The following is a 23322-nucleotide window of genomic DNA, read 5'->3' on the forward strand; positions in this document are numbered from 1 at the left end:
TCTATCCCAGTGCTTAGAACAGTGCTCAGCATGTAGTAAGTGCCTAACAAGTGCCATCATTATTATTAATATTATCCACTAAGCCACGTTGCTTCTCAAATGAGCAACATGCAGCAGGGCGTAGTGGATATAAAACCGGCCTGGGAGTCAGAAGGTCATGGGTTCTAATCCCGGCACTCCCACTTGTCTGCATGCGACCTTGGGCAAGTCGCTTCACTTCTCTGTGTCCGTTACCCTCATCTGTAAAATGGGGATTAAGAATGTGAGCCCCACGCAGGAGAGGAAATGTGTTCAACCCCATTTGCTCGTATCCACCCCAGCTCTTAACTACGGTGCCTGGCGCATAGGAAGCGCTTAACAAGTACCACAATTATTTTTATCATCATCATTATTATTAGCAATAAATGAGATGCAGGCTTTAAGCAGGAAGTGGTAATATTCATTTTTTTTTCTTTTTTCCCCCATCTGTCTCTCTCTCCACTGTCCTTCGTAGATGCGATGCTTAGAGTCCTTTGCAGCTCCCTCCAAAAGAAAACCTTCTAGTGCCCGGCCCGCTACCGCCCGCTCGCCCGACCCCTCGGACCCAGCGCTCTGGCGCCAGAGCCCTAGGAGGGTCGAGGGTCGGCTTGGGCAGGAGGCTCGCGTCCCTTCGCTGCCCGGGCCCCCGGGGGCGTGGATGGACCGGCTTCTGGGCCCGGCCCCCGACCCCCTGCCCGAGCCGCCCCGGACCAGAAGCCGCCCCGGGCGTCGGGCCTCTCGCCAATGAGCCGCCCGGCCGAGCCCCTCCCCGAGCCGGCGGCCAACCAGGCGGCGCGGGAAGCCGGCATGGCCCAGGAAGACAACCGCCGCGGACAGGGCCTCCCCTCCTTCTATCATGGCGCCCCCCAAGAACTGGACCTGTCCAACAAAGTGTACAAAAGAGAATCGGGGGGCCCTTACTCCGTGCTGGTGGACTCCAAGCTGGGCAAGCCGCACCTCCACGAGAGCGAGGAGCAGCCGTATTTCCGGGAGAGCAGGCCGGCGGCCGAGGCGAGGGCCGTGAAGGAAGACCGGGAGAACTCGGACGACCCGGAGGACGAGGAGGAGGAGGACGAGGAGGAGGACGAGGAGGAGGACGAGGAAGAGGAGGAGGACGAAGTGTCGTACAAAAGGGAGCAGATCATAGTGGAGGTAAACCTGAACAACCAGACGTTAAACGTGTCCAAAGGGGAGAAGGGGGTTTCGTCTCAGACCAAGGAGACGCCCGTCCTGAAGTCGAGCAGCGAGGAGGAGGAAGAGGAAGAGGCGGAGGAAGACAGCGGGGAGGAGGCGGCCACCGGCGACAGCCAGGACGACGAGGAGAACGGGAGGCAGAAGAAACAGGAGAAGAGAGGCGAGAAGGCGAGCGTGGCCCAGAGGCGGACCCGGAGAGCGGCGCCTGTCACCGCCCCCACCCCCGCCGCCCCCTCTTCGCCCCCCGGGCCCCGGGCCACGAGGGGCCGCCGCAAGAGCGCCGAGCCCCCCAAGCGCAAAAAGAGGGCGGCCAAGGAGCCCAAGGACCCCGTGCCGAAGGCCAAGTGCGAGGAGAAAGAGACTCTGACCTGCGAAAAGTGCCCCAGGGTGTTCAACACGCGCTGGTACCTGGAGAAGCACATGAACGTCACTCACCGGCGCATGCAGATCTGCGACAAGTGCGGCAAGAAGTTCGTTCTGGAGAGCGAGCTGTCCCTCCACCAGCAAACAGACTGTGAAAAAAACATCCAGGTAGGTGCCGCGGGCGGGCGGGCCAGCGGGCGCACCGGGGAGAGGAACCCGTTCCGGAGCCCGGCGCCTCACGGCCAGCCCCGACGGAACCCAGCAGGTAATCGCCATAGCAGTCGTAATTATGGTACTCAATAATAATTAATAATGGCGTTTGTTAAGCGCTTACTATGTGCAAAGCACTGTTCTAAGCGCTGGAGGGGATACAAGATGATCAGGTTGTCCCACGTGGGGCTCACGGTCTTCATCCCCATTTTACAGGTGAGGTAACTGAGGCTCAGAGAAGTTAAGTGATTTGCCCAAGGTCACACAGCAGACATGTGGCGGAGCCGGGATTCGAACCCATGACCTCTGACTCCAAAGCCCGTGCTCTTCCCACTGAGCCAAGCGCTTACTATGTGCCAAGCACGGTTCTGAGCACTGGGGGAGATGTGAGTTCATCAGGTTGGACACAGTCCCTGTCCCACGTGGGGCTCACACTCTTACTGCCCGTTTTACAGAAGGGGGAAGTGAGGCCCAGAGAGGTGAAGTGACTTGCCCAAGCTCACACAGCAGACATGTGGCAGAGTCGGGATTAGAACCCAGATCCTTCTGACGCCTAGGCCCCCGCTCTAGCTACCAGGCCATGCTGAATAATAATAATAATAATGGCATTTATTAAGTGCGTACTATGTGCAAAGCACTGTTCTAAGCGCTGGAGAGGTTACAAGGTGATCAGGTTGTCCCACAGGGGGCTCACAGTCAATCCCCATTTTACAGGTGAAGTAACTGAGGCACAGAGAAGTTAAGTGACTTGCCCAAAGCCACACAGCTGACAATTGGCGGAGCCAGGATTTGAACCCATGACCACTGACTCCAAAGCCCATGCTCTTTCCATTGAGCCACGCTGCTTTGCTGGATCCAAAGCTCCCCCACCGACCTGACGTCTGACCCTCCCGATTCCAGCTAGACAAGCGACCTCCTGACATCCCAGTTTGCCGCCTGGGGAAATTCCCTCCCCCACCCCCGTTTTTATTTTATGTATTTATTGATTCATTTTTAAATGGTATTTTTTAAGCACTGAGTACGTGCCAGGCACAGTACGAGGCTACAGGCGTGGACCCAGTCCGTGTCCCGTATGAGGTTCCCAATCTTAATCCCCATTTTACTGAGGCACAGAGAAGTGAAGTGACCTGTCCAAGGTCACCCAGCAGACAAGAGGTAGAGCCGCAATTAGAACTCAGGGCCTTCCAATTCCCAAGCCCAGGCTTTATCCACTAGGCCATATTGCTGGGCATGAGAGGCATCTGTTATTGCAGCTCTGTTGTGTTGTACTCTCCGAAGCGCTTAGTACAGTGATCTGCACACAGTAAGTCCCCAATAAATGCCATTGATTAATTGTTTGATTGCAATGTTCAAGAAGTGTGTTTCTCAGTAATTATGTAGACCCAGAGCCCTGTGATTATCTTGAATCTACCCCAGCGATTAGTAGCAATAATGTTGGTCTTTGTTAAGCGCTTACTATGTGCCAAGCACTGTTCTGAGCACTGGAGTAAGATACAAGGTAATCAGGTTGTCCCACGTGGGGCTCACAGTCTTCATCCCCATTTGACAGATGAGGGAACTGAGGCCCAGAGAAGTTAAGTGACTTGCCCAAGGTCACACAGCTGACAAGTGGCGGAGCGGGGATTAGAACCTGTGACCTCTGACTCCCAAGCCCGGGCTCTTTCCACTAAGCCACGTTACAGGGCTCAGTGCATTGTAAGCACTGTGAGAAGCAGTGTGGCTCAGTAGAAAAGAGCATGGGCTTTAGAGTCAGAGGTCATGGGTTCAAATCCTGGCTCCGCCAATTTTCAGCTGTGTGACTTTGGGCAAGTCACTTCACTTCTCTGGGCCTCAGTTAGCTCATCTGTAAAATGGGGATTAAGACTGTGAGCCCCCCATGGGACAACCTGATCACCTAGTAACCTCCCCAGTGCTTAGAACAGTGCTTTGCACATAGTAGGTGCTTAATAAATGCCAGTATTGTAAGCACTTAACAAATGCCACAAATATTATTATTATCATTATCATTACAACTACTAATAATAATCCTGGTATTTATAAGTGCTTACTGTGTGCCAGGCACTGTACTAAGCGCTGCAGTGGTTACAAGCAAATGAAGTTGGATACAGTCCCTGTCCCTCATGGGGCTCACAGTCTTCCTCCCCATTTTTACAGAGGAGGAAACGGAGGCCCTGAGAAGTGAAGTGACTTGCCCAAGGCCACACAGCAGATAAGTGGCAGAGCCGGGATTAGAACCCACGACCTTCCGACGCCCAAGCCTGGCCTCTATCCACTGCGCCATGCTGCTTCCCATGAGTGCAGTGTTTGTTAAGCACTTATTACGCGTCAATCTCTGCTAAGCACTGGGTTCAGGTGCAAGATAATCAGATTGCCCACAGTCCCTCGTATCCGACATGGGGCTCACAGCCAGAGGTTGGATGGATTGATTTTTTTTTTAGGTTTGTTTCTTTCGAACCCTTGAGTGGACTCCGAAAAGGTAAACCCATCTTTTAACGGCTCCTCCCGGGGCATTTTGGGTATGAACGGAAATGGTTTGGGCCCAAGTTCAAGGAAACAGCTCCAAAGGCTCTCCACTTCCCGAAATTTCAGTGATTTGCATTTGTCAGATGGCCTGCCGCTCAAACCCCGCCTTGGAGGAGGCTGAGAAGGAAGTGGGGCCTGACTGTGCCTCTAGGGTCACGTGCCTCGACTGTCCAGCGGGCTGCTGCAGGCCGCCGGATTTTTCCTACGGGCCGACAGGACGAAGACGGCCCGATGCTGCACCCTCGGGGGGACGTCGCCGTCCTGCATCCAGTGGGGAAGAGCCCGCGGCCTGAGAGTAAGAAGGATCTGGGTTCTAATCCCGGCCCCCGCCACTTATCTGCTGTGTCAACTTGGACAAGTCACTTCTCTGGGCCTCCGTTCCCTCATCTGTAAAATGGGGGTCAAGACTGTGAGCCCTGTGTGCCACAGGGACTGAATCCCGGCTCCGCCACTTGTCAGCTGTGTGACTTCGGGCAAGTCACTTAACTTCTCTGTGCCTCTGTTACCTCATCTGGAAAAGGGGGATTAAGACTGTGAGCCCCACCTGGGACAACTCTGATTACCTTCTATCCCCCCGGCGCTTAGAACAGTGCTTGGCACGTAGTAAGCACTTCACAAATACCAACATTATTATTATTATTCTCTGTGCCTCCGTTACCTCATCTGGAAAAGGTGGATTAAGACTGTGAGCCCCACGTGGGACAATTCTGATTACCTTCTATCCCCCCAGCGCTTAGAACAGTGCTTGGCACATAGTAAGGGCTTAACAAATACCTACATTATTATTATTATTATCATTCTCTGTGCCTCCGTTACCTCATCTGGAAAATGGGGATTAGGACTGTGAGCCCCACGGGGGACAACTCTGATTACCTTCTATCCCCCCAGTGCTTAGAACAGTGCTTGGCACATAGTAAGCGCTTAACAAATACCAACATTATTACTATTATTATTATTATTCTCTGTGCCTCCGTTACCTCATCTGGAAAATGGGGATTAAGACTGCGAGCCCCACGTGGGACAACTGTGATTACCTTCTATCCCCCCAGCGCTTAGAACAGTGCTTGGCACATAGTAAGCGCTTAACAAATACCAACATTATTACTATTATTATTATTATTCTCTGTGCCTCCGTTACCTCATCTGGAAAATGGGGATTAAGACTGCGAGCCCCACGTGGGACAACTGTGATTACCTTCTATCCCCCCAGCGCTTAGAACAGTGCTTGGCACATAGTAAGCGCTTAACAAATGCCAACGTTATTATTATTCTCTGTGCCTCCGTTACCTCATCTGGAAAATGGGGTTGAAGACTGTGGGCCCCACGTGGGACAACTCTGATTACCTTGTATCTCCCCAGTGCTTAGAACAGTGCTTGGCACATAGTAAGCACTTAGCAAATATACCAACATTATTATTATTATTATTATTATTCTCTGTGCCTCCGTTGCCTCATCTGTAAAAGGTGGATTAAGACTGTGAGCCCCACGTGGGACAATTCTGATTACCGTCTATCCCCCCAGCACTTAGAACAGTGCTTGGCACATAGTAAGCGCTTAACAAATGCCAACATTATTATTATTATTCCCTGTGCCTCCGTTACCTCATCTGGAAAATGGGGATTAAGACTGTGAGCCCCACGTGGGACAACTCTGATTACCTTCTATCCCCCCAGTGCTTAGAACAGTGCTTGGCACATAGTAAGCGCTTATCAAATACCAACATTATTATTATTATTATTATTATTATTATTATTATTATTATTATTATTATTATTATTCTCTGTGCCTCCGTTACCTCATCTGGAAAATGGGGATTAAGACTGTGAGCCCCACGTGGGACAACTCTGATTACCTTTTATCCCCCCAGTGCTTAGAACAGTGCTTGGCACATAGTAAGCACTTAGCAAATACCAACATTATTATTATTCTCTGTGCCTCCGTTACCTCATCTGGAAAATGGGGTTGAAGACTGTGAGCCCCACGTGGGACAACTCTGATTACCTTGTATCCCCCCAGTGCTTAGAACAGTGCTTGGCACATAGTAAGCGCTTAACAAATACCAACATTATTATTATTATTATTCTCTGTGCCTCCATTACCTCATCTGGAAAATGAGGATTAAGACTGTGAGCCCCACGTGGGACAACCTGATTACCTTGTAGCTCCCCCAGCGCTTAGAACATAGTAAGCGCTTAACAAATGCCGTCATCATCATCATCATCGTGTATCTACCCCAGTGCTTAGAACAGTGCCTGGCACATAGTAAGTGCCCAACAAAGACCACAGTTATTATTATCATTGATTTTTGCTAATGGGCGACAGAAGGAAGGCAGCCTAACGCTGCACCCCAGAAGTGGAAGTCAGGGTACTGCAGCCAGTGGGGTCTGGACTGCTTTGGAAGCTGTCACTGTCTTCATCGGTAGCATTAGAAAAGCAACGTGGCTCAGTGGAAAGAGCCCGGGCTTGGGAGTCAGAGATCATGGGTTCAAATCCCGGCTCCGCCAATTGTCAGCTGGGTGACTCTAGGCAAGTCACTTCACTTCTCTGTGCCTCTGTGACCTCCTCTGTAAAATGGGGATTGAGACTGTGAGCCCCCCGTGGGACAACCTGATCACCTCGTAACTTCCTCAGCACTTAGAACAGTGCTTTGCACATAGTAAGCGCTTAATAAATGCCATGATTATTATTACTATTATTATTATTGGGTGTGGAGCACCGAACTAGGCACTCAGGGGAGTTGGAGCATTAGAAGAGGTAGTGTGGCGTAATGGATAGAGCATGGGCCCGGGAGTCGGAAGGATCAATCAATCAATCAGTCAATCGTATTTATTGAGCGCTTAATGTGTGCAGAGCACTAAGTGCTTGGGAAGTACAAGTTGGCAACATATAGAGACGGTCCCTACCCAACAGTGGGCTCACAGTCTAGAAGGGGGAGGATGTGAGTCTAAAAGGATGTGAGTTCTAGTCTTGGGCCCACTGTCTTTAGGGGTGTTTTATGGTATCTGTTAATCAATCAATCAATCAATCGTATTTATTGAGCGCTTACTGTGTGCAGATAAGCACTTAACTATGTGACAGGCCCTGTTCTAAGCCCTGGGATACGTATAAGCTAATCAGGTTGGACAGAGCCTGTCCCACCGTCACAGTCTTAATCCCCATTTTACAGACAGGGTGACTGAGTCACAGACAAGTGGCGGAGCCAGGGTCAGAACCCAGGTGCCTCTGACCCCCAGGCCTGTGCTCTGTCCACTTGACTGTGCTGCTGTCACGTCTGCCATGGGACCTTGGGCATATTACTTCACTTCTCGGTGCCTCAGTTACCTCATCTGAAAAATGGGGATTAAGACTGTGAGTCCCATATAGGATCTGGACTGTGTCCAATCGGATTAGCTCATAAGTACCTGAGCGCTTAGTACAGTGCCTGGCACACAGTAAGTGCTTAACAAATACCATTTGGAAAAAAAGACGTGATCCCTGCTCTCAGAGAGTTTGCAGTCTATGGGCTGTCCACAGACGTCCCCAAAACAGCTTGCGTTCTTTACTAATATGAAGCAACGTGGTCTAGTGGTTAGAGCAGGCCTGCGAGCTAGAAGTGTCTGGGTTCCCATCCTGGTTCCACCACCCGTCTGCTTTGTGACCTTGGGCAAGTTGCTTAACCTCTCTGCACCTCAATTCCCTCATCTGTAAAAGGGGGATTATCCATTCATTCATTGTCATTTTTATTGAGCGCTTACTCTTTGCCAGAGCACTGTTTACTAAGCACTTGGAAAGGACAATACAGCAATAAAGAGAGACAGTCCCTGGCCCTGACAGACTCACAGTCTAGAGTGGTGGAGACAGGCATCAATATAAAGAAATGGAATTATAGATACCTACATATATCCATAAGTGTCGTGGGGCGGGGAGAGGGGGGAAGAGCAAAGGAAGCGAGTGGGTCAGGGTGATGTGGAAGGGAGTGGGAGATGAGGAAATGTGGGGCTTAGTCTGGGTTAAGACTGTGAGCCCCATGTGGGACATGCCCAACCTGTTGAGCTGGTACCTGTGCCAGTGCTTAGTTTAGAGCCTGGCACATAGTAAGTGCTTAACACACAAATATTTTTTTTTAAAGTAAGCACCATATTTTATTTATGGCACTATATCATCATCAATCGTATTTATTGAGCGCTTACTATGTGCAGAGCACTGTACTAAGCGCTTGGGAAGTACAAATTGGCAACATATAGAGACAGTCCCTACCCAACAGTGGGCTCACAGTCTAAAAGATGACAGTCTATATTGACAGACAAATCAGTCTATATTTGATTTTTGGCTCTGTTCCTGTGTCAGAGGGAAAGCTGGCACACAACCAGGTAACTCTGGAGGAAGCCAGGGGATCACTGAGTTGCCATTTTAACCAAGCAGGCCGATTTCGTGGTCTTTGAGCCCCCCTTTCCCCTTTTACTCCCCCCGAAATGTCACCAAGCAATCCAGTCCTCCCGAGCCGGAAGAGCGGACATGGTTGATCTGTCCCCTGGGCTCTCCGAGACCCTCTCCCCAGTGGCCTGGCATCTGTCAATCACCCAATCCGTCACAGGCATTACTGAGCCCTGACTAGATGCCGAGCCCTGAACCAAGCGCGAGGGCTAGGATTCCCCAAATCCCCGAGGGGCCACCATTTATTGTCAGCCTCGGCCAAAGAAGCTCCCCCGCCTCTGTCTGTGCCGCCCCCGCAGTGCGTTTCCTGCAACAAGTCGTTCAAGAAGCTCTGGTCCCTGCACGAGCACATCAAGATCGTCCACGGTTACGCCGAGAAGAAGTTCTCCTGCGAGATCTGCGAGAAGAAGTTCTACACCATGGCTCACGTGCGGAAGCACATGGTCGGTAAGTCGCGTCCCCCCTCCGCCGCCCCCCGGCACCGGGCCCCGAGGCTCAGCTGTCCGTGGGGGCGTGTCGGGGATTCCCCCTGGATCCCGGGAGGGAGAGCACCCCATCTCGGTCACCTAGCAGGTGGCGGGACCCCAAAGTTCGGGAGGTAATCGGGAGGACTGGGGAGTTTTGTAGGTGGGGGCGGTGCGGGAACGAAGAGCAGGCCGGTTGGCTCGGGGAGCTGGATGAGGGCGGCTCTTCCTCTAGGACCGGGGGCGTTTCGGAAGCCCACCGCTGAGACGTTCTCCCCCTTCCCCCCCTTTGCATTTTATGTTGCAGCACATACGAAAGACATGCCGTTTACGTGCGAAACCTGTGGAAAGTCGTTCAAGCGCAGCATGTCGCTCAAGGTGCACTCCCTGCAACATTCTGGAGAGAAGCCCTTCCGATGCGAGGTGAGGAGGTGGGGAGCCAGGAAGGGGCCGGGCCTGGGGTCCCGCCCGTGCTTGGCATGACCCCTTAGGAGAGGGGGGTGAGGCTACGGGCCCCCCAAATGCCTCTGTTCCACCCCGTGCCAACCATACTGTCCCGATGGGGCTGCTGACATGGGAAAGGTGTTTGTTTTGTTTTGTGGTGTTTGTTAAGCAGTTAGTATGTGCCAGGCACTGTGCTAACCACTGTAGTAATAATAATAATAATGTTGGTATTTAAGTGCTTACTATGTGCCAAGCACTGTTCTAAACTCTGGGATAGATACAAGGTGATCAGGTTGTCCCACGTGAGGCTCACAGTCTTCATTCCCATTTTACAGATGAGGGAACTGAGGCACAGAGAAGTTAAGTGACTTGCCCAAGGTCAAACAGCAGACAGGTGGCAGAAGTGGGATTAGAGCCCAGGTGCTAATGAATCCCTGTCCTGTGCTCTACCCACCAGGCCTCTCTGCTTCTTGTCAGGTCAGACTCAGTTCCCATCCCACAAGGGACTCGCAGCCTAAGGAGAGAAGTTGAGTATTGACTCTCCATTTTACAGATGAAGAAACTGAGGGCAGAAAGAAGTTAAGGGAGGCCCAAGGCAGGCAAGTGGCAGAACCAGGATCAGAACCCAGGTCTGCGGACTCCCAGGCCTGGGCTCTCTCCACCAGGTCGGTCACGTGGCTTCTCCGAAAGGTGGGAAGGGCAGGTATCTTCTCCCTCCCTCATTTTACAGGTAAAAAAAAAATTGAGGCTCAGCGAGGTTAAATAGTGACTTGCCCGAGGTTAGCCAGTGGATCACTGGTCCGGCTGGGATTAGAAACCTGGGTTTTGGGCACTTTCTGCCAGGCTACTTACAGGTTTTCTGTTCTACCTTACCTTACAGGTAAGTCCCTTAGCTATGTAAACCAACAGGATGCCCCGGCCTGCTCGGTTAAAAAGGCAACTCAGTGATCCCCTGACTTTCTCCAGAGTTTGGGAAAGGGGCACAGAACCAGCTCCGAGCCGGGCTCGGCGGGGCGGCCCGGACATCAATCAGTCCATCGGGGGTACGGATCGACCGTTTATCCCGTGGGCAGAGCACTGTGGTACTCGCTCGGGAGAGAAGAGTACTCTAGAGTGGGCAGAGTGGATCCCTGTCCTCCCGGAGCTGACAGTCCAGTCGTCGGGCCCGGCTCCCGTTTCAGCGGCCGAGTGGCCCTTGGTGGACGGTTTCCCGTGTGCCCCCCACCCACCCCCTTCTCCCCACAGAACTGCGACGAGCGGTTCCAGTACAAGTACCAGCTGCGTTCCCACATGAGCATCCACATCGGCCACAAGCAGTTCATGTGCCAGTGGTGCGGCAAGGACTTCAACATGAAGCAGTACTTCGACGAGCACATGAAAACCCACACTGGTAAGGACACCTTGGCCTCGGATCCCCCCTCCCGCCTCCCCCCCCGGACTACGCCTCTTTCTCCCTCCCCCACCTTCGACCCCAGCAAGATGGCCCGGGGGCCTGATTTTAATAATAATGATAATGGCATTTGTTAAATGCTTAATTTGTGCCAGGCACTGTACTAAGAGCTGGGGTGGATACAAGCAAATCGAGTTGGACTCAGTCCCTGTCCCATCTGGGGCTCACAGTCTCAATCAATAATAATAATAACAATAATAATAATGAGAATAATGAGAAGCAGCATGGCTCAATGAAAAGAGCACGGGCTTGGGAGTCAGAGGTCATGGGTTCTAATACCGGCTCTGCCACATGTCTGCTGTGTGACCTTGGGCAAGTGCTTTAACTTCTCTGAGCCTGAGTTACCTCATCTGTAAAATGGGGGTGAAAACTGTGAGCCCCACGTGGGACAACCTGATCACTTTGTATCCTCCCCAGCGCTTAGAACAGTGCTTTGCACGTAGTAAGCGCTTAACAAATGCCATTATTATTATTATTATCATAGTGTTTGTAAAGCACCTACTATGTGCCAGACACTGTACCAAGCTCTGGGGTAGATGGAAGATAGCCCGGTTGGGCACAGTCCCTGTCCCCTATAGGGCTCACAGTCTTAATCCCCATTTTACAGATGAGGGAACTGAGGCACAGAGAAGTGAAGTGACTTGCCCAAGCTCATAAAGCAGGCAAGTGGTGGAGTGAGGATTAGAACCCGTGACCTTCTGATTCCCAGGCCCAGGCTTTGTCCACTTGGCCGTGTTTTCCGATCACCCCGGACAGAGCTTCGCTTCCCTTGAGTACAATCAGTCTGGGGCATGTCCCCATGGCCCTGCCTGACTTGGAAAACCACCATCTCCACCCACAAGATCTTTCTCAGCCCAGATCTTGCTGTCCCGGGGCAGGTGGCCCTAGCCCCTTAACTGTGTGACTTTGGGCAAGTCACTTCACTTCTCTGTGCCTCAGTTACCTCACCTGTAAAACGGGGATTAAGACTGTGAGCCTTATGTGGGACAACCTGATTACCTTGTATTCCCCCCCACCCAGTGCTTACAACAGTGCTTGGCACAAAGTAAGCACTTAACAAATCCTACCATTAGAAGCAGCGTGGCTCAGTGAGAAAAGCACGGGCTTGGGAGTCAGAGGTCGTGGGTTCTAATCGCGGCTCCACCACTTTTCAACTGTGTGACTTCGGGCAAGTCACTTAACTTCTCTGTGCCTCAGTTACCTCATCTGTAAAATGGGGGTTAAAAGTGTGAGCCCCCCGTGGGACAACCTGACTGCCTTGTACTCCCCCAGCGCTTAGAACAGTGCTTGGCACATAGTAAGCGCTTAACAAATGCCATCATTATTTAATATATTTACCATTACTGTTATTAATAATATCAGATGATCACAACAGTGGTGTTTGTTCAGCGCTTACTATATACTAAGCGCCGAGGTAGGTACAAGAAAATTAGGTCAGATAGAGTCAGTGTCCCATGTGGAGCTTTTACAGGCTAATGGGGAGGGAGACCAGGTAGTGAAGCCCCGTTTTACAGAGGAGGAAACTCGAGGCACAGAGAAGTGAAATGACTTGTGCTGGTCCAGTGCTTAGAACAACGCTTTGCACATAGTAAGCGCTGAACAAATACCATCATTATTATTATTATTGCTCAGTGCCACACAGCAGGCAAGGAGCGGAGCCAGGATTAACAAATGCCATCATTATGGCATTATGGCAACGTAGGTCCCCTAACTCCCCCCAGGTTCTCTCCGCTGTGCCACGCTGCCAGTAATAATAATAGTAATGGTGTCTTTTGTTAAATGCTTACAACGGGCTAAGTGCTGGAGTAGATTCGATATGCCCAGCTCGGACCCAGTGCCAGTCCTGCACCAGGTTTGCAGTGTGCAGGGGAGAGGGAACAGATGAGGAAACTGAGGCCCGGAGAAGTGAAGTGATTCGCCCGAGGTCACCCAGCAGGCAGGTGGCAGAGTTGGGATTAGAACTCAAGGCCTCTGACATCATCATCAATCGTATTTATTGAGGGCTTACTGTGTGCAGAGCACTGTACTAAGCGCTTGGGAAGTACAAGTTGGCAACATATAGAGACAGTCCCTACCCAATAGTGGGCTCAGACGCTTTCCTCTAGGCCAGGCTGCTGCTTGAAGCTCATGAGGTAGATGGGGGGGGCCGGGTTCTAAACGGGGTCCGCGGCATCAGCATCTCTTTTAGAGCCCACACAGTGGCCCCCTATAATAATAACAAAATAATAATAATAACAACAATAATAATGATAGCATTTATTAAGTGCTTATGTGCAAAGCACTGTTCTGAGCACTGGGGAGGTTACAAGGAGATCAGGTTGTCCCACGTCGGGGTGCTCACAGTCTTAATCCCCATTTTACAGATGAGGTAACTGAGGCCCAGAGAATAATAATTATAATAATAATGTTGGTATTTGTTAAGCGCTTACTATGTGCCAAGCACTGTTCTAAGCGCTGGGGTAGATACAAGGTAATCAAATTGCCCCACATGGGGCTTCCAGTCTTCACCCCCATTTTACAGATGAGGGAACTGAGGCCCAGAGAAGTGAAGTGACTTGCCCAAGTTCACACAGCAGACATGTGGTGGAGCCGGGATTCGAACCCATGACCTCTGACTCCAAAGCCCGTGCTCTTTCCACTGAGCCACGCTGCAGAAGTGAAGCGACTTGCCCCTAGTCACACAGCTGACAATTGGCAGAGCCAGGATTTGAACCCATGACCGCTGAGTCCAAAGCCCTTGCTCTTTGCCACTGGGCCACGCTGCTTCTCCCTTTGCTGGAGTCCAGCAGCCTGACAGGCGTCTCTCAAGTTCAATCAATCAATCAATCAATCGTATTTATTGAGCGCTTACTATGTGCAGAGCACTGTACTAAGCGCTTGGGAAGTACAAGTTGGCAACGTACAGAGACAGTCCCTACCCAACAGTGGGCTCACAGTCTAAAAGGGGGAGACAGAGAACAAAACCAAACATACTAACAAAATAAAATAAATAGAATAGATTTGTACAAATAAAATAAATAAATAAAGCTGCGGCGCCCCCTGCTGGACACTCCCAGGTCCGGAGTCCAGAAACCGTCAAGCAGCAGCCAGGTCGCCCATGAAATCAATTCATTCATTCATTCAGACGTATTTATTGAGCGCTGTGTGCAGAGAACTGTCCTAAGCGCTTGGGAGAGTCCAATAGAGAAGGATGAGAAGCAGCATGGCATAGTGGGTAGAGTTTTTGACACCTGTCTACACGTTTTGTTTTGCTGTCTGTCTCCCCCTTCTAGACGGTGAGCCCGTTGTTGGCTAGGGACCGTCTCTATATGTTGCCGATTTATACTTCCCAAGCGCTTAGTACGGTGCTCTGCACACAGTAAGCACTCAATAAATGCGATTGAATGAGTGAATGAATGGAGCACGGGCCTGGGCATCAGAAGGTCGTGAGTTCTAATTCCAGCTCTGCCAGCAGTTATCTGCTGGGGGACCCTGAGCGATTACTTCGCTTCTCCATGCCTCAGTTCCCTCATCTGTAAAATGGGGATGGAGGCTGTGAATCCCATGTGGGACAGGGATTGCATTCAGTCTGATTTGCTTGAATCACCCTGGCGCCTGGCACATGGTTAACGCTTAACAAATACCTAAATTATGATCATTACAGTAGAACAATAAACAGACACATTCCCTGCCCACAAGGAGCTGGCAGTCTAGCCTCCGGGCCTCTCAAATCCCGGGCAATCCCCCCTTCCGCCGCCCGCCCTCAACTGGCGTCTGTCTCCGCGTTGCCCCTCGCCCCGCTTCCAGGAGAGAAACCCTTCATCTGTGAAATCTGCGGCAAAAGCTTCACGAGCCGCCCCAACATGAAGAGGCACCGGCGAACTCACACGGGCGAGAAGCCCTACCCGTGCGACGTCTGCGGCCAGCGCTTCCGCTTCTCCAACATGCTCAAGGCGCACAAGGAGAAATGCTTCCGGGTCACCAGCCCCGTGAACGTCCCCCCCGCCGTCCAGCTCCCCTTGACCCCGGCCCCCGCCGCCCCCCGCCCCCCCCGGTCCCCTCGGCCGCCAATGCCCCGGCCCCGCCCGGCGGGCTGAACCCCGTGAGCGCGCTCCCCCCGCGCCCCATCCCGCACCCGTTCTCCCACCTGCACATCCACCCTCACCCCCACCACCCGCCGCACCACCTCCCCGTGCCCCCCGTCCCGCATCTCCCCCCGCCTCCAGCGCTCTTCAAGAGCGAGCCTTTAAATCACCGAGGCCAGAGCGAGGACCACTTTCTGCGACACTTGGCGGAGAAGAACAGCTCCGCCCCCCACCATTAACGCCCGCCGAGGGGGAGCCGGCCGGACCCACCCCCCTCTTTCCACCGGCCCGCAGGGCGGAGGCCCCGGCAACCCCGGGCGGGATGCGGGGGGAAGCCGCCGGCCCACCTCCACCCACCCCCCCGTGATGGGGGGCGGTGGGGGGGGGTCCCGGCCCACTCGCCGCCGACTTTTGTAACTTTCAGATACTTTGAGAGACTCGTGGAATTTTCTAATTTCATATCAGCTGATGAGGTATGCTTGCTTTTCTATCCCAGACCGCTCCTCAGAGAGGAGGGGCTCGGCTCCTTTGTACTAATCGGGAAGGCTGTGAGATTAATCCATAGCATTAATTGTATCACTGTGTATCGTAACCGACCCTTCTCAGCTCCCGGCGCCAGCCCCCGGAGCCCGGCCTCAGCCACGTATCACAGTATATCGAGCATTATAGAGAAAGACGAAGAAAACTTTCTTGTTTGTGTAGCTCTCCTAACGCACTCTTTATTTTACTACAGAAAATTATTTTAGAGTTGTTTTTGTATAGACCTCTTTAGTAGTCTGTTTCTAAAATGAAATGTATTTCAATAAGCGGTGTCATTTTTCAGTGTAGCTGGGCCTATGTTGTAAAATAGAGACTTTTTTTTTTTTAATAATCATCCAAATGTGATTCTTCAAAGATGCATCGGAAGCACCTCTAGCTCCCAAGCCAACCCCCGCATCTCCACGGACGACAACGAGCTGCTTCGGAGACGAGACGGGCCGGGGTGGGCCGGAGGGGCCTCCGGGGCAGAGGGGATTTTGGCTTTCACAACTTGGTGGATGTGACACGGTCGTCTCCCGAGGTCGTCCTGTTTCTCTCCACCCCCTTTACACCCAAGTGTCTTTTTAGGCTCGGGGACCGAGGCAAGATCCCCAGGCCCCCCGGCTGCCACCTTTCCCGTTAGTGCAGCGGAGGAGAATCGGCGGGGGGAAAGCAAGGTCAGGTGAGCTAGGCCCCCTCGCTGGGGAATTCCCAACGCTTTGCAAAACGTAAGTCCGTTCGCCACCTAGGACTGGGATCTGGGGGGTTGTTCGGGGAAAGAGGTTGGGGGAGGCCCTCTCCTTGACGGTCTCGTCCGCTGCTTCCGTCTCTGGTTGGGGAGGTGGGCCCTGCGTCGGGGGAATCTATCGAGTCGCTCTCACGCCTCCCTTTTTGGGAGTTGTTCGGAAGAGGACAGTCTCGGAGTTAGGCCCATTGTCCCGGCGGCATTGGCGGGGGTGACGGTGAGAAGTTGGAAGGGGATGGGGCGGAGAAGATGGACGGATCCCGAAGTCAGAAACACAGAACGGTTTGTTCTGACGGGTGGCTTTGGGTGGGGCCGAGCGGGACAGGGCAGTGAGGATGCCTTCTGCGGTCTCTCGGGGTGGCCGGGCCGGGGCATCTCCGGTTCCGGGGGTCTGGAAGGGCCCCGAACGATCGGGGTGGCGGGTTGGAGCCAGCCGGGATGGAGGGCCAGGCTGACCTGCGGCGGTTTTTGGCTGGCCTTGGCCCTGCTGAGTTGGACGGACGTTGCCCTGGCAGGGCACGCCCTCAGGGCCGGAGTAACCCCACCTCGGGCTGCTTCTTATTGATCTTCTCAAATAGTCACTCTTCTTCCTCCAAGCTCCCACCCCCCTGCCCCGCGCCCCTACCTGCCTCCGCTCGTCCCAAACCCCCACGGTAACGGGTGGTGATGTCACACGTCCGGGTGCGCTGCCCAGACAAGACGACCCGCTGTCCCTGTGGCGGGCAGGGCAAGGTCCTGTTGGAAAGTTGCAGAACTTCCTCCTTTCCTCATGTCACCTTCTGAGGAGCTTAGGGCATTGTTGAATCCGGGGTAAAGGGTCTTCCCTTTGGATGGAAAACTTGGAAAGCTAAGACCGATTTAAACAGATATCTCGGTGTCTCTCTCTTCCTCGGTGTGTCTCTTCCTCGGTCTCTCGCTTCCTCAGCATCTCTCTCTGCACCTCGGTGCCTCTCTCTCACCCTCTCTGCCTCTTCGTATGCCCTCGGAGCTCCCAGGTGACCGAGCCAGAAAAATCAAAAGTTTGCTCTCTTGTTCTTGACTGTTGTGTGCTCAGTGAGTGGCAGCTGCTTCTCCAGCTCCTTTGCATTCCAAATTGTATGTGGACGAGCCCTCGTCTCGGGGCCCGGCTGGGGACCCTCTAGAGTCCTTTGAAAAAGGATCAAACTACGGCTCGGCCAAATCGCTTGCGTCGGATTCTGTTGTCAGTAAATCTTCCCCGGCTGTTCCGCGGAGCCGTAGACCGAGACCGTTTCCGCGTCCGTTTCAAGAGGACTTGGGTCCGATGGAACCTGGGGTTTGGGGCCAACACAGATGGATCCGGGCCGTCAGGGAACCCTCATCTGGGGCGAAAAAAAGGCTGGCATAGAAAGGAGGCTAAAACAGTCCCACCGTAATGAAAATTCCTTGGTGGGGTGACCTCTTTGCGTTAGTGCTTCCTCGTTGTTTGGTTCAGTGGTCCTTTCTCGACCTCCCAGGGGGACTTTGCGTGAACCCCCTCTAAGGGGCTCGTTACGCACGATCACCGTGAGCATTCAGGGGTTCAGCCTTAAATAGAGGTGTCAAGCGTTACACCCTCCAAACTCAGGCAGCTCGGAGGCGGGAGCGATAACAGGCCGAAGCAATACGACACCGGATCGGATCAGCCGGCCACCCTGTCTCTACAAAGTGGCTCGATCATCTGGTGGTCCCGTTGTCTTCTGGGATCCCCGAAAGCCCATCCTATCCTGGAAAATGAGTCCTTACTTAGGGACAGTTAACGTGGCTTTATCTTCATCATCGTTTTCCCTATAGAAGCCTCGTAGAGAGTCCCCTCCCCTCCCCTGGCCCCCACTCTGATAGTATCGTGAAGGGCATCGGAAATCCTCATGTGAAACCCTTATTGTCAAATTGCTGCTTTACCCCGAAGTCAGATGAGCTACTCATTAAGGGAAGGACATTTTATTCGAACGGAGGAGCAAAGGAGCAAAAGTCCTCTAACCCTCATCTAGAGGATTGGGCTTTTCTAAATTCCCTCTAAGCCCGTAACCCTTCCTCGTGAAGGTGGTTTGCCTTTCAAGCCGATTTCAGAGAAAACAGTAGCACCTTCTGTGTCGCCTGCCATTCGGCATCAAGTCGCAGTTCTAAATCCCATCACTTCCTTAAATAAGCTGAGATGATGGAAGGGAGAGAAATTTTCTTTTAAGCGGCTGACCGACTCTCCACGGCCCCGGTGCATCGGCAAGCGCAGCGTCACACCCTCTGTGGTGATGCTTCGGTCGGCAGCGGACTGATTAATTCTCTGGCCTCGGGGTGTTTCTCCGTAGCCTGCCTCCACCTCCCGTCTCCCCCACTGCAAAGCAGGTTACCACGGACCTCACTCGGGATTACACGTGTGTCCCGAGCTAGGAGTCGTAAGGATCCGAATGGCCCCGGGCCACCTCACGGAGCTGAATTTGCTCATCCTTCAGAGCTGGAGAGAAGCAAGCTCTAGGTTTCAATCGGGAAGAGGTGGGCTTTCCTTTCTAATCCGTCAGGATTTGGGGTGTGGAGAAGACTGAAAGCCACCCCAGGAGGCTTGTTGGGGCAGTCAGCGAGGCCTTGTCAGCTTGAAACACGGAGTGGCATTTTGGGGGGCCTGTTTGGTTTGAAACACGATGCCTGACTGCCGTCTGGGGGAATATAATCCAGTTAAGTAAATTAGCCGAACTTCGCAAGGCGTATTGACCACAAATAAGCACTTATCGCAGTTCTAGGTTCAAAGGAGCACCGTGAGATGGGAAAAAGCCAAGTCACTTTTAAGATTTCCACAGTGTCCAGACTTCAAAAAGCAAGCGATTTTTTTTTTCCCTTGTGAGAAATACAGTCCCCCTTGGCCGATGCCAAGAGGAAAAGGTTCTGTTGTATCCTCCCCCCGCCTCTGCACAAAGAGCACCGTGTCGATGACTAGAAACTTTAATCACCTAATTACTCAATAGTGGTTTTTATGCTCCTCTTTTGCCCTCTGAGTTTAGCAACCTTTAAATACTCTACCTCGATAAAGTAAACCAGAGGACCCTTCTTCCCCAACTACGGAAGCCATAAAAACCACCCACCGTTTGTGTCCATTTCTCACAACTGCCACGCTTTTGCACTCCGGTCTAGACTCCTTACAGACTTTGCCGTTGAATTATTGGGACTCAGAGGAAAGGACTCGGAACGTCTTGAAAGAAATCTCCACGTGGAGGCTCCGTTTCTCCCCGGCTCGAAGCCTGCGCTGAAGACAGACTGCCCGGTGGATCTGCACGGCTTATTCCCAGACGACGTTCTTACTCCTTGCTGGCGAGCCAGACTTCGTTATCCCGGGAGGTGACCGAATGGATTCCTTCTAACTTGTACCTCTGTCACTGACTCCCTGAGAACCGCTGCGGCCCCTCGAATTCAAGCAAAGTGCTCTGTTTCCTTTGGTCAGCAAAGCAAGCCTCCATCCACATTCTCTCTTGGACCTCCCCGCCCCTGCCACCATCTCGCTACAGATGCAGTCCCCTCTCGCCCTCCAGTGCCTTGAAGAAGCCAGCATCCCGGCACACTCCCCTCCCGGTCCGAGACGTCCCCCGTTCTGTGTCCCGGATGTTTGAAATTCCCACCCCACCCTCCACATTTGTCTCCTCCGAGGCGAGCGGGTTTCGGCCTTGGACCCTCCCACCCTCCGCCCGATCTGGGACCCCTTCCGTGTGCCCTCTTCCTGTCTCGACTCTTGGCGACTTATTTACTGTTTGTTGAGCGTGGCCTTGCCTCTCACAGGCTAAATCTCTCTTGGCGGTGAAAAGATTTCGGCCCCCCTTCTGGTTACTCAACTGTGCTTCCAGAGCCAGAAGCCGGGAATCCCTTCCAGAGCTCTCACCGAGAAAATGTCGCGCGTCCCTTGAGCAGTTTGGACTCCGTCCTGATCTTGATTCCTCCCCATCGTTTCAGGAGATCCTGTTGGCTTATTTTGCTGCTGCTATACACAGCTCTGCCCCCCGTCCCTTCCCCCCATCTCCCGGGCCGTTTCTGTAATCAAATCAAATTCAGCGTTATCTTCTGGGGTGATCGGGCTCTCTAATTCCTCCCTACCCCTTTCTGCCGTTTTCACAACTGTTCCCTCAGCCCAGCTCTTCGGCTTCTGCCGCACTAAGTGAAATGTACTCCCCCCCACTTCCTTTCCCTCTTCCTGTATCTTCTCACCTTCCCCCCAAACAAAGACCATCCACCGCTTCCGTTTCCAAGTTTCCTGGATCACAGTTCTCCCTCTCGGCCCTCCTTTCCCAGCTTCCTGTGTGGTCCCGCTCTGATCGGGCCCCTAGACCCCTTTTGCTACTGTCAGTTCTCCAAAAGGAGGGAAACAAGGGCCGGAGGTTCACGGCAGGTGGGGAAGAAGAGGAACAACGCTAGTTTGCTGGGTTGCTTTTGAACAGGGTAACGAAAACCGTCCATTTGAACAGCTTCACCCTAGCAGTCAGAGCATCCATATGCAGTCATCCCCTCGGAGGGCTTGGTGGGAAGGCTCTGGAAGGCTGAAGTGTGGACCGTCTCATTTGGAATTGGGATGCCGGCTTGCAGGAAGTGGTCCTTTTCCTCTCCGGGACTCCAAGGAAACACGGTTTCCCTGTATCAAAGGTCCGGAACCGATGGCCCCTTTTTGATTTGGCTCCACTGGCTCAGATGCAGTCTTTTGTCGGGAGGGCTGCTGGGCGGCTTTTCCTGCCGCTGGCCTGGATAACCCAGGGAGGCGACGGAGGAGGGTTTTGGCCTGTGCAGCTAGACCGGTGGCTGGCTGCTTCTGGCTTTGAGCAGGTAGGAGAAGTCAGGCCCAGGCACCATCTTACTACCTGCCCCCTGCTATCCGGGTCCGGCCCTTTTCCCCTTGTGGTCTGGGGAGAGTTTGGTGGGCGATGGTCATCAGGTGGGGCTTGCTTGCCTGCCTTTCAGAGCTTCCCTAACTCCGGAAGGGGACCGCCACCCTATGTGCTGCTGCTGCTGCCCTCTCTGCTCAGCTCTTCGAGCTGCCCCTTGGCCTGGACACACGGGGCCCCCGGGGAACTGAGCACCTCTGAATGTAAAATGGCTTGGAATGCCCCCAAGACCTCCCCTTGGCAGCTAGTCCCAGGGCAGGAGGCTGAGAGGGGGCGGCCCACTTCGGGGACCCTAGATCCCCCACGGTGGGGGGGTCTGAGGATGGACGCTAAAGGTGGACAATCGGGCCTAGAAGCTCCGGCTCCCCGGAACCTGGCTGCCACCCTATCCTTGCATTTCGGGGGGCGTGTGCGGGGTCCGGCAGATTCTGGGGGTTAATCGCGGGAAGTCGGGCAAAGTGCGGGTGCCGTCCGAAATTAACGTCGGCCCTTCTTGCTCTCCCCTATGTGTGGGTGTGTGTCTAAGTATGTGTACATATGTGCGGGGGCCTGCGTGTGTATGTGTACCTGCATAGGTGTGTACACATGTGCAGATAAACGTGCGTGGGGGGTGGCCTGGGTAATTGTGTTCAAGACTCTGCGAGGGCTGTGGCCCCCCTGCTTTAGCAGTACTTAGGTTTGTCCACAGAAGGGCGGTCGAGTTCTTTTCTGGCTCTTTTCCTCGCCTCTAAGGGTGAAAGAAATCCTTTCTGGCTGAATTTCCACCTTCTAACTGCCTGGGTAGGGCGAGGGCTAGCACAGAAAGGCTGGGCTTTGGGCCAGACCCCACCAGTAACCAGCAGGTCCGTCTCTATCCCGGGGTCCCCCAGGAGACTGGAGTGAGGACCCCTTTTCCCTCCCCCACCACCCCACCAGCACCCAAACCCATCCATCCCACCCAATCCCTTTTTTCCTCCCCCTTCTCCCTCCCCCTTCCCGTCTAATCCCAGTGGAAACCAGTTGCCCCTCCCTTCCCGCCCAGGGGGCATCCTTCTCTGGCACGTGGCAGTCTTCCAGGTTGGGATTCCCGGAAGCCTCCTGCTCTGGCTCATTTTAGCCTGGCTCCTGTACAGCCGGGACACGGCTCCGGGATTAGCTCCGGGGGACGCATCCAAGGGCAGCTGGAGGAGAGATGGGAGACCCTCGCCCAGAACTCTCTGGTTCTGCCCAGCCCAGAGTCATCCCCAGCGAGCATTGGGGGGGACGTCGATGAGGTCTGCGTGGACCCCCCCCGAGCCCCAGCCATCAAGAGAATTCAAACCAGCCGGGGTGGCGGGTATCTAGGTGGGATGTGTATGGTTATTTGTTCCTTTTCTTCCCCCACTCTCTCCGACACAGTACGGAAATCACTTGCACTTTTCCTTAAGATTTCGTAAGAAAAAAGAGAAAAAAAAAAAAGATTGCAGTTTGCTTGCCAGGATCACTTAGCGTTAGGTTTGCAGACCTCGCTGTCGAATGTTAAGCTCGCCCAGAGGAGTTTGGCGGAAACGAAGACGGCGGTCCCATTCTGCTGCGGGGGCTGTGCGCTCGGAGTTCCTCTCCCCCCGGCCCAAAGAGGGGCGTCGCGGGCTGAGGGTTGCGCCTCGGCCGGCATCGGGGGGGGACGGGTCTCTTGGGGGTGACGGCGGGCAGATCTGGCGCGGGGGTGGGCGCGGGTTCTGACCTCCCCACCCAGGGCTGGTCCTCCCCCCGGGGCTCTCGGGCTTTCGTGGGTGGTCGGTCGCCCCTGCACTTCCAAACTCGCCCCTCATCGTGCGGATTCGTTTTTGTTTTTCCCTTGTGTTGGCCATACCATAATTATGATTTTTTTTCTTAGAAATTGAGAATGCACTTTTTATTTCAACTCGATCATGATTTTGAGCATAAGACAAAAATCACCAGAGATTGTTATGACTTTCTGTGTATTTTTAACCACTCAATGTAGCATCATCTGTTTTGTTCTTGTGACTCTCTGGTACAGGAGCGCCGCGCCCGCCGTGTCTCCGCGACACGCTGGGCCCTCGGATTTGTACGGTAACCAACCTA

At 53.3% G+C, this 23322-nt stretch overlaps 1 protein-coding gene across 1 annotated transcript in view; it reads left to right on the top strand.

Annotated features, from left to right (window-relative positions):
• Window positions 1–498: 498 nt before the first annotated feature.
• ZNF652 (zinc finger protein 652) overlaps window positions 499–23322 on the top strand; it is a 22857-nt gene continuing 33 nt past the window's right edge. The window contains 6 exon segments of the mRNA XM_038754007.1: window positions 499–1743; window positions 9022–9169; window positions 9494–9609; window positions 10876–11020; window positions 14867–15099; window positions 15102–23322. The exon segment at window positions 15102–23322 is cut by the window's right edge and continues 33 nt beyond it. Of these exon segments, the coding sequence (XP_038609935.1) occupies window positions 763–1743; window positions 9022–9169; window positions 9494–9609; window positions 10876–11020; window positions 14867–15099; window positions 15102–15383 (1905 nt within the window). The 5' untranslated portion in view covers window positions 499–762 and the 3' untranslated portion in view covers window positions 15384–23322.

This window comes from Tachyglossus aculeatus, chromosome 11 (assembly GCF_015852505.1).
Source record: "Tachyglossus aculeatus isolate mTacAcu1 chromosome 11, mTacAcu1.pri, whole genome shotgun sequence".
Taxonomy (NCBI): domain Eukaryota; kingdom Metazoa; phylum Chordata; class Mammalia; order Monotremata; family Tachyglossidae; genus Tachyglossus; species Tachyglossus aculeatus.